We start from the raw sequence: 16,034 nt of genomic DNA, 5'->3' as shown, positions 1-16,034 counted from the left end.
GAGTGCCAGCTAAGAGTGGGATTAAATGAGATTTAGGACCTCATAATAAGAGGATAAGAGGAAGGCAATTTCACATGGATAGCAGTGTTTTAAGCCCAAAATTTCAGCTTGGGTCCTTGGATGACACACTGAAATGTCTGTTCCTGCAGGAGCTGGAATGCCTTCAGGACCATCTTGATGACTTGGTGTCTGATTGCAGGGACATAGTGGGAAACCTCACTGAGCTGGAGTCTGAGGTGAGTGCTTTCCAGCCCGGGGTGAAGGGAAGAGCTGAGCATGTCTGGTTAAGCATGTAATTTTGATGATGGTGAAAAAAACTTGAGGTTAGAGGAACTGCAGAAATGCAGCTCTGGGATCAGAGAACATACTTTTTACCCCATACCATGGAAGTTTTCATGGGGAGTTCTTGAGGAAGAGAAATGAGCAACAGTTCGGGATTTTAGGTTGGTGAGGGCATTTCTCCTGCTTAAAAGATCACTTATGGTACTGAAGCTAACATTTCTTTCACAGGTAACCCACGTACCTTTAATACAAGTCAAGATCCATGTTGGGATTTCAGATTTTGGTCTTGCTTGCAAGTAGTTTTGAGTACCATATTGCATATCCCTCCCTATCCCAAATTTTTGCAAGAAATAACCACCAGGTAGATCAGTAGAGATTTTCAATGAGGTTGGCAGCTTAAACTGTTTTATGAAGCTGCATATTTGACTGTCATGCCCCAGATGGTTTGGCATATCACTTAAAATTTACATTGTGCCCTAGGGAAATCTTCCTTTCAGTGGTTAGAAACTTTTATTTGCTCATAACTGTCATAAATCTTCAACTTCTACCTGGGTGTAAGGTCATTTCTAGTGCTGTAGCACCCAGTTTGGAGGGGTCTGGTTGAATTATCCAAGAAAGGAGTTTCTGTGGAGACCAGGCTCTTTCCTTTAGGTGGAAGGCTTGTCTTGCAGTTGCTGTGTTGTTGGCAAGACTGAACCGTGGGGTTTGCAGAACTGAAGGCTGAAGCTGTCTGCATTGCATTTTTCAAAACCCTGTAATCTGGAGTTGGGTTTGAGTTTTTACCACAGGGGTTTTTTTCTCAGCCTTTTTTTCTTGTCCATTCACGGTGAAAACGAAATATTGCATGTTTTTTTCTGCAGGACATCCAAATTGAAGCCTTGCTGATGAGAGCATGTGAGCCCATTATCCAGACATTCTGTCATGTGAGTACTCTGTAGCAGTACATCTTTGAGGAAAAAGCACTTTGTGGGAAAGATCAGAGGGTTTTAGTATTAGTTCTTGCTACACTTCAAAAGTGAAATCAGAGGTAACCAGTTTCAAAAGTCTTTGGTTTAAAAATCACTCTAAAATAAAAATTCTTAGTGCCACCTAATCCTTCTGCTGTTGTCAGAGCCCCAGCATAAAAGACAGAGTTTAAAGATAAAAATTGCCCTGTAATTGCAAAAATCACTGTTTATAGTGAGTTAAATACTAGACTTATTTCCTTCTCCTTTACCTGCAACCAGTGGGTGTAGCCACTGCACTGTGTGCAGCTGCTCAGCACTACTGAAATAACTTCACTGATCCAAGATTGAGCAGTTAAATAGCAATGAAAATGGTCAGTCAGTAGTAACCTCACCATGGAGAGTGGGACTGTAAGTTCCTTATTTCCTGGTCACAGTTGTCTAAAGGAGCATAAAAACCATGACTTGTAGGAGTAGCTCATTTTTAAGCCTTTCATCTCTTTTTTTCAGGAGGTTGCAGATAACCAGATTGATTCTGGGGACCTGATGGAGTGTCTAATACAGAACAAACACCAGAAGGAAATGAATGAAAAATGTGCAATTGGAGTTACTCATTTCCAGCTGGTAAGCAATGCTTTCCTCTGTCAGTGGAAGCCTGTTCTGTTCTTTCAGGGTGCTGATTTATGAAACCCCTCCTTCTTTGAGATTGATTTCCCACTGTATTTAAAGAGCTCCTGTGGATTCAGACAGTCGTACTTTCATGCCTGATCATAAATGGTCACTTCTGGAGATGATTTAATTTCAGGTTCTCCTTCCTCCCTGGATATGGTAGAGAGGGGTCCCAACGTCCTCAGCAGTGCAGCACCACTCCTTGCTTCCACATTAACAAGCTGTGAATAAAAGCATTTGCTCATTGTGTGATTCAGCAAGTGTTCTTTTGGGCAACATTTTTGTGTTTCAGGTTTGGTTTTTTTTTTAAACTCCAGGTGACCAAAGTTGTTTTTCTCCCCATTTCTCTCTTGCAGGTCCAAATGAAAGATTTTAGGTTCTCATACAAGTTTAAAATGGCTTGCAAGGAGGATGTGCTGAAACTTTGCCCCAACATCAAAAAAAAGTATGTATGCTGACCAAACAGCAATCTGCTTGTATAAATATGTAATTAAGTTACAGGATATTTATGAGAGGACAAAAAACACTGGACTTCCTTTAAAGGCTGATTGTTCCCTTAGTGACTGTGTTTTAGCTGGTTTATTCAGTCAGTGTAAGGGTTTTTTTAATGGCCCACTGCAATGATGTAAGGCTGAATTACACACAAGGTCAGTCCTGTTTGTGGGTAGCAAGACTATTTGCATTTTATGATATCAGTGCCCTTCCTACAGTGCAAAAGGACTGCTTGCAGTGCTGGGTAGGAATTCACCTTCATCCCCTTCTGAGATTAAGCAAAGCTTTTCTAAAGTGCTGACGTGACTTAAGAGCCGAGGTCTTGCTGGGCAGAGGTGAGGTGGGATTTGGAATATATTCCTGTCTTTTGATCTAGACTCCAATTAGACAGCATCAGATTTAGGTTTTAATTGTGGTCCAATTGCTCTACAGAGAGCTGCACCCCAGCCAGAAGCAAACACAGATCCACAAGGGCTTTATATCGTGTTTGGATTCTCACAGTCGGCTTCTCTGGTTGGTGATCCAATACCAACCTGGGCTGGCTCAGTGAAGGGTGGATGAGTAAAGAGCTGTTTTCTCTTGTGCAGGGTGGATGTGGTGATCTGTCTGAGCACAACTGTGCGCAATGACACCTTGCAGGATGCCAAGGAGCACAGGGTCTCTCTGAAGTGCCGCAAACAGCTGCGTGTGGAGGAGCTGGAGATGGTAAACACGCCTGAAACTCTTGTTCTCCCCGCTCTTCTAGTCAGGTTCTTCAGTTAAAGCTTCCTGGTTTGTCCACTTTGTTTGGGGGGGGAGAGGGAAGGAAGCTCATTTGTAAGATATATCTAATTTATTTTTTCCACTCTTCTTACAACACGAGGCTCAATTGCCCTTCACGGTGAAAGTAATGATTGTCTACTTTAATGCCTTAAATGTAGTCTCAGGAAGGCCAAGGCAAGCTAAAATGGTCATTGGAATTTCAGCCACAAGTGATTATGTTTAGTGTTAGATAGCAACGTGCTGCACATGCTGATGTTCTTCAAGTCCTCTAGGAGAGAACAAAAGCTTCATTTTACAGACGGAGGAAACAAGCACAGATGAAGCAACTCGACTCCAGCTGCTTCAAGTTGCTCAGTGGATAAATAGGAGTAGTGTTTGTTCTGGTAGGCAAAGCTGCCTCTCAGCTTCCTGCTGCAGTGCTTGCAGCAATAAACTCTTAAGGTCTTTGTCCAGTAGATACTGTTTGAGTGTTAAAGCTTCACCTTAAGTAGGTCCATAGCAGAAAGAGGCATCACTCTTGCCTTTGTATGGAAGAATTCAAATTCTGGGCATCACCAAAAGCAGGAAACTTCAGTCACAGCCTCTGGATCACCTGCTAGATGGGTGGCTGTTAAGATGTCCTTAAGCTTTCACACTGAAAGACTTGAGTTTTCTTCGATGTTTGTGAGGATGCCCTTTTAGGAGAAGCAGTGGAAACAACTGACCGGCTCTAAAATTTGATTTAAACCTTTTCTTCAGTCTAAAAAGCTAACTGATCACTGCGGGGAATTGCAAAGTTGATTTCCCACTGTCACTTCTTGCACCCAAGATCCTTAAATTCAAAGAAACTGAATGCCTGTTGTGAGAGTTTCTTGCTTTTTGTGAGTAGAGTCCTCTAGTTAAGAGATGAACAAAGTAAAATAGCCTTGAGTCCTATTTAATAAAGTTCATATTGTAATTTGTCCTGCAGACTGAGGATATCAGACTTGAACCAGAACTGTATGAGGCTTGTAAAAGTGACATCAAGAATTACTGCCAAAACGTGCCCTATGGCAACGCTCAGGTAATGAACTTTATTAATAATTTACAATTTAATTTATACTTTCATTTCAGAAAACTTTTGAAGAGCACTTTTGCCCCTGTAAGTGCAGCTTGAGATTTTCATTTTGATATCACTGAACTATTTGGAATGTTAATTTCTTTTTTGCCACTGATGCACAAGCGTTAATACTGGGTGAATGCAGAGCTGTGAGCACTTCATTCTTCAGTTAATGCTAATTTTAAGCTATTAGCAGCTGGTTACTGCAAATGTTGCTAAAAGATTTCCTAGGCATAATGTCTGCGAGATGAGATTTGCGGGTTTGGAGTAAGTCCAGGAGAGCCTCTTCATCTCATTAAACCTTTGTGAGAAAAGATGAGCTTAAAGCAAGTCCTGGAAATGAGCACCTAGTAATGACTGATAAAATCTGGGCCTTGGGAGCTTAACTGCCCAAGTCAGGTGAAGGGGGACACACAGCTGTGTGTGACAGAATCCACAGGGTGTCCCTCACACTGCAATGCTGTGTTGCAGATTATTGAATGCCTGAAAGAAATCAAGAAGCAGTTGAGCACACGGTGCCACCAGAAGGTGTTCAAGCTGCAGGAGACGGAGATGATGGATCCAGAACTGGACTACACACTCATGAGAGTCTGCAAGCAGATGATCAAGGTAATGTTAGTGCTTGTTGGAGAGGGTGAGGTTGGGATATAAGAGCTCTGTTGGCTTCAAGCTTCCCATAAAGGCTCGTTACGAGACTGCTGTGGTGTTTCAGGAGTGTGATTGCATTTTTTGCAGAGTAATCTGTTTCTTAACTCTGAATCAGGCTGAAGTTTCTTCAGGGCTCTTCTCTTCCAACTTCCTGATCAAAGCCTGTGCATTAATAAATTTGACTACAGAATTGAGGAGGCAATCTGTGCACAGGCTTCTAGTGCAGTGTTCATTCAGGCAGTTTGGATTAGGATTGGCTTTATACCAAGGTGAAGAAATTACAATTACAGAGAAGAGCAAAATCTTCAGTTCACTGCTGACCTGGTGCACCCAGACTTTCATCAAAGCAATAAAGCAGGCAAAATTATGCAAAATTAAAAATTCAAAATTATAGCTGAAAGTGGTACCACGTGGAAAGCAGCAGTGAATGTTCATATAAGACATTCTCTCACAGTAGCAAAAATTGCAAGCCCTGAAACATTAGTGTGTGTGGGTTCTGTGCAGTGCCCTTACTCCATATTTTGGCTGAAGAAGCACATCTCCACAATTTTTTGCTCTCCAGTGCAGACTCATGCTTTTAAACAAAGACCTGTGATCTCACCAAAGCAGTGAGGATTAGAAGATGCAACAGCCTTATCTTACACCCACAGAGTTAGTTTCTAACAAAAGAAAGTAGTAACTGGGTATGAATTTTGGGTAAGCTGGTTCACTTTTGACTATCTGACTGAGGGCAGGAATGGGCACATTAATATCAGTGAACTCCTCTCTGCTTTGTCCTTCTCTGTGGTCTTAGTTTGTCCTGAGCATTAATAATGAAGTTGCTTTGTCCAGACAGCATTTATACAGAACAGTAGCATGTGTAGAGACTTAAAGATTGCTTTTTTAGTTTCTAAAATAAAGAGGAGCAAAAGTATTTGAGTATGAGGCCTAATCTGGTGGGTATTTTTTTCCAAGTGTGCTGTATCTTAAGAACAGGAAATAAATAAAGGCAATTTGCTTTTGATAGAGCCAACATGAGGTGGTGTTGGTGTAGAAGCCAGTCAGGACTGTCCAGCTCAGTGCTCAGTCTGCAAGCACAGACATTGATGCCCTCAGAGAGTAGCCCTGTTCTCTGTAATAGGTGTTGGGGGTTGGGACTGTGTGCACCTCTGTGCTGGGCACGTGGTTATTCTCTTCCATGAATTAGAAGCTGCTGGTTGGGTTTGGGTTTTGCTTTTTCAAGTGCTTAGTGATGAAACTTGTTGTTTTTTGGGTCTTTTTTGGGTAGCGGTTCTGTCCAGAGGCAGACTCAAAAAATATGCTGCAGTGTTTGAAACAAAACAAGAACAGTGAAGTGATGGATCCGAAGTGCAAGCAGATGATTACCAAGCGCCAGATCACACAGAACACAGGTATGTCCTTCTGAAAAACACTTGACTTGCTTGCCTGAGCTGTTCAGTGGTTTGCATGGCTGGAACAATATCGGTTTTGTTTTATTCTTCATGTTTTTCTGGGCACACTCTGATCTCAGTCAAGTTCTTGAGGGTCAGCATGTGTTTTTGCATCCTCTTTATTCCTGAAGCTCTCACCTCACAATTTGAAATTCTGTTGTGAAGAAATACTATTTTGTCCCCAGAATTAAGTTCCTTGGTGGTACAATGTCATCCAGGAAATTCCTATCCAGTGTCTTTCAGAGTGTTGTGTTCTGCAGCCTAAAGAGGTGTGTGCTCTAATGAAGTCCTGTCCCCTTTCCCACTTAGATTACCGCTTAAATCCCGTGCTCAGGAAGGCGTGCAAAGCAGACATCCCAAAATTCTGCCAAAACATCCTCAATAGGGCCAAGGATGATACAGAGTTGGAAGGGCAGGTCATCTCATGCCTGAAGTTGAAATATGCAGACCAGGTGAGTAGAGCTTGCAGGTGAGAAAATGTGCAGGATCGTGCTGAGCAACAGTCACTGAACAACAAATCAAACTTGGGCTCGTGGCGTGTTCAGTGTTTGTAACAGGCTGTAGGTAAATGAGGTTTCTATGTTCCTGTGCAGGGATTAGAGAATACAGAGGTTAAAATACAAGGTGATTGATTTGTGAAAGTGAAGGTCAGTGAGTGAGTTAATGACTTGCTCCTCTTCACAGCGTCTCTCTCCTGACTGCGAGGACCAAATTCGAGTCATAATCCAGGAATCAGCCCTCGATTACCGGCTGGATCCCCAGCTTCAGATGCACTGCTCTGATGAGGTAGGAGAAGTAGCTCCATAGCTACGTTTTCAGGATGAAAACTCCCTTCATGTAACAGATTTTTGTTTCTTAAAACAAGAAGCTTCCCGATAATGAAATTAAAACCAAATCCCTTTGAGCTGCCTCTGGTTGGTCAGAGTCTCTGCTTGTGACTTTTGCCCAGTGTGCAAGAATTGCAGCTTCCTGTGTGGTGCTAATATGGAGTTAAATTTTTTATTTGGGATCTCATCAGTACTTGTGACTATGGAAAAATGCTGCTTTCCTGTTGTCAAAAAAAATGTCTGTTAGTTCTCTGGTCTTGTCAGCCTTAACTGGAATACATTCAGGTTTTTGAGTTTTCACTTTTGATAACAGAGTTGGTCATGCTTCAAGTGTTACTTATTTCATACTTTCATATTCTTTCCATGCTGTTTTCCTCCCTGCCCTCCTCCTCAGTACAGCAATATTGACTTCTTGCTGCTGGGTTTCAAAGGGTATGCATATTGCATGAGCCAGGCTGCATTTGGCTCTGGGGATTTGGGGGGAAGGAATCTCATCATGCATTCTCTAGCTGTGCCCTGTATGTACTATACTAATGTATTGGGATATAAATGTGCTAAAAGGCAGAATGATTGTTGTGAACTACTTATGTTAAAACACCTTTTTCAAAATAGATTTCCAGCTTGTGTGCAGAGGAAGCAGCAGCTCAGGAGCAGACGGGGCAGGTGGAAGAATGTCTGAAAGTGAATCTGCTGAAAATAAAAACTGAAATGTGCAAGAAGGTAAAGGAAATAAATTGGATGTGCTCTAAAAGGCATCCCATCCCTGCAGAAGTGTGTGATTTTTCCAGATCACAGCCTAGGTCGTGTTCTAGCTATTACGAGGCCAGAGCTCTGAGGTTTCCCTACACATCTCTGTTCTGGCCTGCAGTGATTCAATCCAGTTTCAATTTGCCAGTCAAAATTGTGTCGACAGTGCCTCCTTTGCAATTTCCAGGCTTGAATTCTTCCTTGACTGTGGTTGCCAAAGTTTCTTGTTACTGATCTGTTTGCTGGTGCTGTCTCCTTTGCAGGCTGCCTGGGTGCTGGGCATGGCCTGGGCACGGCTGTAGGAATCACCCCAGGGCTGATTTCAGTTCTAACTGAAGAACCTTGGCATGTTATCTTTGTATTTTAGGTTAATATGAGTATTTTAATGAACAGAACTACTGTGAATGTTACAGACCACGACACTTAATTAAGCCTAAACTAGCATTCATAGCCTCCTCCAGGGACAGTGGTGGATTTTCTCGTGATCCTGGATTTTAAAAGTCGGTACACCTTCCAGAAACATTGAGCAGCATGAGCTTTGTTCTCTCTCCCTTTTCTGAGGTGTACTTGTAATTTCCTCCTCCCCAGGAAGTGCTCAACATGCTGAAGGAGAGCAAAGCAGATATATTTGTTGACCCAGTGCTCCACACAGCCTGTGCCCTCGACATCAAACACCACTGTGCTGCCATTCCACCGGGGAGAGGACGCCGTAAGTGCTGTACTTGTGTAACCTCTCACTCCTCAAACACTTAACCTGCATTTTCTTGCCAGTGTAATCTTAAGTACAAGATATTTCCTGCAGTCATTTCTGGGCAACAGGATTGAACAGGTGGTAGGTGGATGGGTATCAGGAAGTCCTTCCTTGTGTCCTAGGCAGGACCTATTTATTCCTCAGTCCTCATATAAAATACCTTTGCAGCCTTACCTGCAGACTTAATGAGTATATTTTTGTGCCATCATTCACGTGATTGCTGACAATAATGTGTGATACCAGATCCATAAACCTTCTGTAAAATCCCTCCTCAGTTAAATCCTGTTGAAAATGAACTCTTAATACACATGGACTCATTTTTCAGTGAGATTTATCTCCCACCACATATCAACTTCACACAAGATACAGCTCCCAAGCTTACTTATGACAGTGTTCTATCAGATAGTATCGAAAGCTTTCCTAGAACTAGGCTGCTTTTCATAAAGCAGCAAGTTGGTTTGGTTCACAAGAGTCATTCTTACCTAATCCTCTTGGTCCTTCTTTCTTTGTGTCAGTCTTTGTCCGTGGTTGGCTTCTTTGTTTCAGTATTTAGAATTAAACTGAAGTACTTTGATCTAATTTTTTTCTTCTCTGCTTGAACATACCAGTTTTTCCTTTTCCAACATGGCAAAGGGTACGTAATCATGGCTTGATTTTTGAAGTTCACAAAGCAGCTAAAGGCTTTGGGACTTCCTCAGCTGTTCTAAGTCCTCTGAGTTCAGCAAGTTCAGACTACTTGAAATATAGTGCAAATAAGTATTTCCTAACACTTTCTTTCCTGTTTGAGTCAGCTCTTGCACTTTGTTACTGCTGTTACGTGAGCTACCATAGTATGTGTGGCTGTTTAAGGAAAACTAGTGGTGAAAATAGTTCTGAACTTTCCCATCTTGCTGAGTTTATCTGGCATTAAAAAATAGCAGCCAAGTATTTTCCTGATCGTTATCTTTTGTGCTGGTTACTGAATGCCTTTTTGAAATTCTGGATATCCTTTATTTATTCCTGCTTTGTCATAATTCTTTTGATGTGTGTTCTGATGTGTGTGCACTGAAGGTCTGCAGGAGTCTGTAGCTTAGAGAGGGCTCTGCCTCCGAGTGCTTGAACTGCCAATTGTGTATTAAAAGTCTGGAGTTAGCTTAAAGTTTGCTGCCTGTTTGCTATGAACAAAATAACTCCTCTCTGCAAAGCAGAAAGCCTCCAATTAGGGATTAGTCAAGTATGGCAGCATGAGTATAAAATACAAAATTTGATGTCGGTGTCTCTTACGAGCATATAAAAGAGCTCATGAGTTGGCCAAGCCACTCCACAGGCACCAGAACACTGTGATCCCGCTTCCTCTTCACAGCACTGTGTGAAAACTCAGGAAGTTAAACGGTTCAGAGTATTTTGTTGATCAAAAGAAACTCCTAACAAGCCTAAGGAGATAAGACTGTGTTTTTTCCTGAGCTGAATTTGATCTTAGCTCTGTCCAAAGGGTAGCGGCACGGAGTTTAGAGTGTACAGCTCACTGAAGGTGCAAATTTAGCAGACTTCTGAAATCTCATGTAAATCACATGAATTATATATATTGGCTATGGACTGTCATTTCTTTTTGGAAGTCAAAATTCCTTGCCCCTCCAGATGCAATACTGATCATGAACCTTGGTGGAGGTCCAGCCTCAGGGGTGCAGGGGTTTGTGTACATTGTGCCCGGCTGGCTGGTGTGTTTGGAGAGCCCTGTAACCATCAGCCTGCAGGAGAATGGAAGTACCCCTTTCCTCAGCACGTTGTTGAAGCTGCTGATTCTATTTTGTAACACCATCTTCTGCACATTACAGAAATGTCATGCTTAATGGAAGCCCTGGAAGATAAGCGTGTGAGGTTGCAGCCTGAATGCAAGAAACGCCTTAATGATCGGATTGAAATGTGGAGCTATGCTGCAAAGGTGAATATGGAGAAGATTTCCCTCTTTTTTTATGCATTAGATCTCTCAGTTGCAAGCTATTTATGAAAAACTTGAGCTGGAATGAAATTCTTGTCTCTGAATGAAGTGGAGTATTTTGAGTTTGTTCTAGAAGAACTGGAAACAGATCTTCTTTTTTGAACTTAGATCTTACTCTCCCTGTGTCTGGGAGGCGTCCCCAACAGTGCAGAATTAAGCTGTCTTTTGAGCCATACAGGGCTTAGTCTCCTGTAGAGAAGGTTTGGGGCTATGAAATAGGGGCAGCAGAACTTCCTGTCAAAAAGGTGCCTCCTGAGCAGCGATTCCTTCAGGTGAATCATTGCCTGCTTGTTCCTGGTTCAGGCCAAGTCTGACGACAACAGGAGGCAAGAGTGGTACCAGAGACTAGAGCTGATAAATGCCCCGGCTGAGGGCTGCATGGAAAGCACAGCTTGGCTCATTTATTCCCTTTTCACCTCCAGGTTGCCCCAGCAGAAGGCTTCTCTGACCTTGCCATGCAAGTGATGACCTCTCCATCCAAGAATTACATACTGTCCGTGATCACGGTTGGCATCTGCGTACTCTTCCTCATCGGCCTGATGTGTGGACGCATCACCAAGCGGGTGACAAGAGAGCTCAAGGACAGGTAGAGCCTGGATTGCCTGCTGAAGAAATGCCTGCCCAGTGCCCAGTTTTGTACAGCCCTCCTCTGTATAGTCTACCCACCCCCTCTTGTGAGAGGAGAATTAAAAAAAAAAAAAAAAAAAAAAAAATTAGAACAGCAGCAGGTGTTGGCTCAGTTTTCCCATCCTGGATCTCATCCACAGCATCTTCATCCTATGAAAGTTTGTGTGCAACATTGGCAGCCCAGCCAGCAGCTTTTGTTACCCCTTTGTTAGCAGACTCTCGTTTACCTGCCTGTAGACAAGTCTCTGTTGTACTGTTGGAACTGCCTTCACTCTCCAGATCAGACTGATACGACCTGCAGCTCAAGCAGTTTTTAAGTAAATTTTTAAAGACAGACATATATCTGCATACCGACTATATGATTTAGGTAATGGTTCATATTGAAATCTAGTCGTCCTCTGTGGCTGGGTGAAATTGAGGCAGGAAATTAAAGGGTAAATTGCATCTTACACCACAGTTGGCCTTGTTTTGGACATCTTGCTCGTCTGTGTAAAGCATCTCCAGAGCATAGTCTTGGACAACCTAACGGCACCAGTCCCTGGTGTCATCTCCTAGTGAATATCCTGCTTTTGTGACTGTGGATTTTTTTTGGCTGAAAAGATGTCCTCCCTTTCTTCCTCTGCCGCTCGCAAGATGATAGAATAAAATACTGCCCAGGATCGAATTCTCATGTGAGCTGTACAACTGTTTCAGTAGATCAAAGACACGGTGTAGACACGAGGCGCGTAGACTGTCAGTAGTGAACGGTGCCACTGTCAGCGGGCAGGAAGTGCCCTGAGCAGTTACTCGGTCAACTTTTTTTATTATGCAGTAAAATTCTAACCCTCCTTTTATTTTACCTCGCTGCTGCCAAGCTGTTCCCCTTCCAAATTAACTGTCTGTAGAGGGTGTTGACACACCGGCCGTGCAGTGCCCTGTCAGCGACGCGGAAAGGGACTGAACGCTCGTCGTGCTCTGTCTGTGTAACTTGGGGGTTATCACAGTGGTTTGTAACCACAATCCGGGTCTCAATGGTTTGAATGGTACAGTCTGAACCACGCTGGAGAGCCGTTTTCGTTTCCACAACTACAATTGGTAGTGGTACAACTGATAGCAGCTGGCACGTCCTGGGATGTAGGACACAGGTGCCAGTCCAGAAGGCCAAGCAGGAGTGGATGGCAGGATGATGATGTGTGAAAGGCAGAAACGTCTGGATCTTTCAGGGAAGTAGCTTCCACGTAGTTACCATCAACGTGTGCACTCATGCTATGTATAGGTACACTTCAGAACCTGATGCTTAGGCCAGAGAGCCCAAAGAAGGTGTTTTAGAAAAACTGCAACAGTAGCTGTGGCCTCTTCTTACTTTGTTCCTCAAGTGGCAGGAGGTGTGGAGGTCAAAAGACACATGCTTTGATTGAAACATGGAGTGTGTTGGTGAAATCTGGAAGAGGCTGCACAAGACTCCATGTGTACAGTAGGATATATTTTATTCACCTTTTAGATGTGCTCAGCTGTGTGTGCTGCAGTAAAAAACTTTATTTTCCCACTTAGCTAGGTAAGACCTGACATTTCCAGTTGTCCTCATCGTTCTCTAGAAGAACGGTGGAGGTGGTTTGGGGACACTTTAGTGGACCAGCTGATTCTGATGATGCTGCATGTACAGGATAGCATATACAAAATACTGTGAGCTTTTGTTGCGACCGAAGCTTTTTACAAATGTACCCTCATCCCGTTCTGAGGATGGGCAGCAAACTGTTAGTGGTTTGGTTTTAGACTTGCTGTGCTAGTGAGTCACAAACACTCCTGGTTTTGCAGCGAAGTGCGAGCACAGGGCAGGCAGCAGCAGAGGCCTGAGTGACGAGGGCTCGCTGGACAGTTGGTACATGGTGGGATTGCTGTTGTGGTTGGGTAGAACAGAACTTAAGCCTGAATTCCTTCCCTTGCCCCTGCTTCCCTGGTACTAACGGAGCTTGGCAGGCTCTCTGTCAGCATGAAGTGGGGCAGAAGAGGAACAGTTAGTCGGGTCTCTTGAGGTAGCCCAGGTGTGTAAAACCACAAATGTTAGTCTGGCAATTAGAAGTGTTGTTGTTTCACTTGAGTGAGCACTGAAATGACTGCTATAAAGAGGGGTGTGTGCACACAGCTCCCGGCAAGGGAAGTGGGATCTAGGTGCAGCCTCGCTTGCTGGCACAGGTCCTGCTTCTACAAAATGTCTATCAGGCATAATTAAATTGCCATTGGAGGGCTTTTTTTTTTAAACTGTTGTGACTTTCTGAGAAGGCATTTTGTAACCTGATTAGCTTGAACAGCCTAATTAGATGGTTTATTGTCTAGAAATAGCATCTTCCACTAAATTCAGAAAGACATTGCAGTGAAAATTGTAGGTTTGTAGCCATAGTTCTGAATGTAAACCCTGTTCAGCTCTGAAGGTGACTTTGTTTAGTTTCAGATACGAGGCTTTCTGGGTTTTTTTGCTTTTTAATGTGGAGAAAGTTGAAGTGAGGGTGCCTGGAGCGCTGCATTAGGAGCCTGTGCTCTGCAGTGGTGTTTCTGTGCCTGTGGTTGGTGGTGTTCCTGCCTGTGTCAGCAGGCTGACCTGGGAGTTTGGCTTCGATGGGAATGCACTGGGAGGTGTTAGAGCTGTGTGGCTGGAGGCCCTTGGAAACAAAGGTAGGATGCTAAATAAACCCTTTGTCACTGTAAAGACACAAACCCACCTTTTAAAAGGTGGGCACTGTCAAAGGGTCCTGGCCATTTTATCATTTGAACATGTGATCTTCTCATGTTTTAAAATGGGGTCTCCTGCTACTGCTAATGACCAAATTTGCTTTTTTCTTGACTAAAAATCTACCACTCCCAGTCTTGAAACATTCTCCTTTTCATGCATACCTAAAAACCCAGAGGTTTTTGCAAGCCCAGAAACCCACAGGAGTTGCTCTTCCAAAAATAGCCTGGTTGTGCTGTTGCCAACCCCATCATCCTGCAGCTGCAGGTAACCATTTTCCATTGCAGGGAAAGAAAGAATCGTAGGATCACCCTTAGAATGGGTGGGGTTGGAAGGGATTTAAAGCTCATCTCGTTCCAACCCCCTGCCCCAGACAGGAACACGTTCCACACCAGACCAGGTTACTCAGAGCCACACCCAGCCCACAACCTCTCTGGGCAGTCTGTGCCAGTGCCTCACCACCCTTATAGGGCGGCGTGAGAAGTGGTTGTGGAGAAACACTGCTGTTGCCTTGAACTTGAGAAAGCCTTTGTAACTTCTCTGGTGTGAGAGAGAACGTTAGAGATATCTGCAGCCAGCCAAAAGAAGTGTGTTTAGCTTAGGAAAATGTGGGGTCTCCACTTGCCCCTACTGCTGCGAGGGTTAACAAGCTGCGTTTCCTAAATGATGGCAAAGGCACGGTGATGGGCACCTCGTTAGTTCACTCCTGCTAGCCTGTTACTGTTTGTTCTTAGTAATAAGCTTATTTATTGTTTACCTAGCCCTTAACTAATCAGGTCCTTTGGTGAGTTTCAACTTGGGATTCTCCTGCCTCGCTGTTGTCATCAGGCTGCTGGAGTAACTCATCATCTGGGGAGGAACAAAACTCGTGGCACTTTGAAGTACTGTCCAGCAGGTTGGGATGAAGTATCTGGATGTCTGTGTCACTGTAAAGGGCTGGAAAGGCCCTAGTGAAGGTCAAATAATTCTGTAGCAAAATGTTAGCGTTTCCTCCAGAATCTGATGCTTAAATCCGTGGGGTGTGATCAGTCTTGCTCTGAAAGAATCTGCAGTATGGAAAAATAATGGAGAGGTGAATGTCTCAAGGACAGAAACTAACTGCAGGTAGGTACAGAGGGAAGAAATGTTGACAAGCCAGAGGGATCACTCGAATCCAATAATGTTTGTAAGAGGAATCGTGTTCAATTTGGATGGCAGCTTCTGTCAAAACACAAGCTTTTTTTTATTTAGTCCAAGAAAGAAGACGGTAGGGTTGTTTATTTTTACTTTTATCAGTCTTGTTTGGGGGGGAAAAAAAAAAAAAGAAGGTAGTTTCGAGGTGTATGTGACTGTACAAGGATGGTATGAAACCAGAGCGTTTCAGGTGCAGCTCTGTGGACTCAAAACAGCTGTTCAAGTTTGGGTTTGTGTAAGAGCACGAAGTTAATTCTGGGGTTCAGGTCCTCCAGGCAGTTCCCAGGTGCTCGCTGTTTGCACAGAGGCAGATTTCCTCCCTCCACAACTCCCGAATTGGATAATTCGACAGCAGTGTGGGATTGCAGGGTCCAGCAATTCACCCTGGAAGGTACCGCTGTCCCTTGTATTGACTGAGTTAGAGGTGCTGGTGTAGCTCTTGCCTTGGGAATTTCTGATGGAGGAGAAGAGGGAAGTTGTGACCCAGCGGATTCCTATTGTACAGCAGACGCTGTTTGAACTTAGCCTCTTTTTTTTTTTTTAATTATTATTATTATTATTTTTAAATGTGACATTAACGAGACTTTTTTTTTTTTTTTTTTTTAATGGTTTCCCCCTTTTTTTCTGTGTATAAATCCTGGCCCGCTCCTCGTTTTTGGTCGTCCTTTTCGGTTTTATTTGGGGTTGTTTGTTTTGTTTTGTTTGGTTTTTTTTTTTACATGTCCACGCCGTGTAATTTCGAGATGTTACCGAGACTTTGAACATAATAATGCGCATCTTTTTTGTTGTTTTTGTTTTGTTTTGTTCGTTTGTTTGTTTTCTGTACAGACGAAATGGGAGAATTTAATAAAAAAGAGTCTGCAGGTTTGTACTTGTGGTGGTTCATTCCTGAGGGGACTGGGGGCGGGGCTTGGCGCGGCCA

At 43.4% G+C, this 16,034-nt stretch overlaps 1 protein-coding gene across 1 annotated transcript in view; it reads left to right on the top strand.

Annotated features, from left to right (window-relative positions):
* Positions 1–15,983, top strand: part of GLG1 (golgi glycoprotein 1) — a 77,440-nt gene extending 61,457 nt beyond the window's left edge. The window contains exons 13-26 of the mRNA XM_050311146.1: positions 150–236; positions 1,143–1,205; positions 1,737–1,850; positions 2,252–2,340; positions 2,975–3,092; positions 4,099–4,191; positions 4,699–4,836; positions 6,143–6,266; positions 6,615–6,757; positions 6,990–7,091; positions 7,745–7,852; positions 8,468–8,588; positions 10,445–10,551; positions 11,031–15,983. Coding sequence (XP_050167103.1) covers positions 150–236; positions 1,143–1,205; positions 1,737–1,850; positions 2,252–2,340; positions 2,975–3,092; positions 4,099–4,191; positions 4,699–4,836; positions 6,143–6,266; positions 6,615–6,757; positions 6,990–7,091; positions 7,745–7,852; positions 8,468–8,588; positions 10,445–10,551; positions 11,031–11,198 — 1,575 coding nt within the window. The 3' untranslated portion in view covers positions 11,199–15,983. The remainder of the gene's footprint in view (positions 1–149; positions 237–1,142; positions 1,206–1,736; positions 1,851–2,251; positions 2,341–2,974; positions 3,093–4,098; positions 4,192–4,698; positions 4,837–6,142; positions 6,267–6,614; positions 6,758–6,989; positions 7,092–7,744; positions 7,853–8,467; positions 8,589–10,444; positions 10,552–11,030) is intronic.
* The last annotated feature ends 51 nt before the right edge of the window (positions 15,984–16,034 follow it).

The sequence above is a fragment of the Myiozetetes cayanensis genome, unplaced genomic scaffold (genome assembly GCF_022539395.1).
Source record: "Myiozetetes cayanensis isolate MyiCay16 unplaced genomic scaffold, myiCay2020 scf16, whole genome shotgun sequence".
NCBI classification, from domain to species: domain Eukaryota; kingdom Metazoa; phylum Chordata; class Aves; order Passeriformes; family Tyrannidae; genus Myiozetetes; species Myiozetetes cayanensis.
Note: the sequence above shows the minus strand (reverse complement) of the source record. Positions and strands in the feature narration are given on the sequence as shown.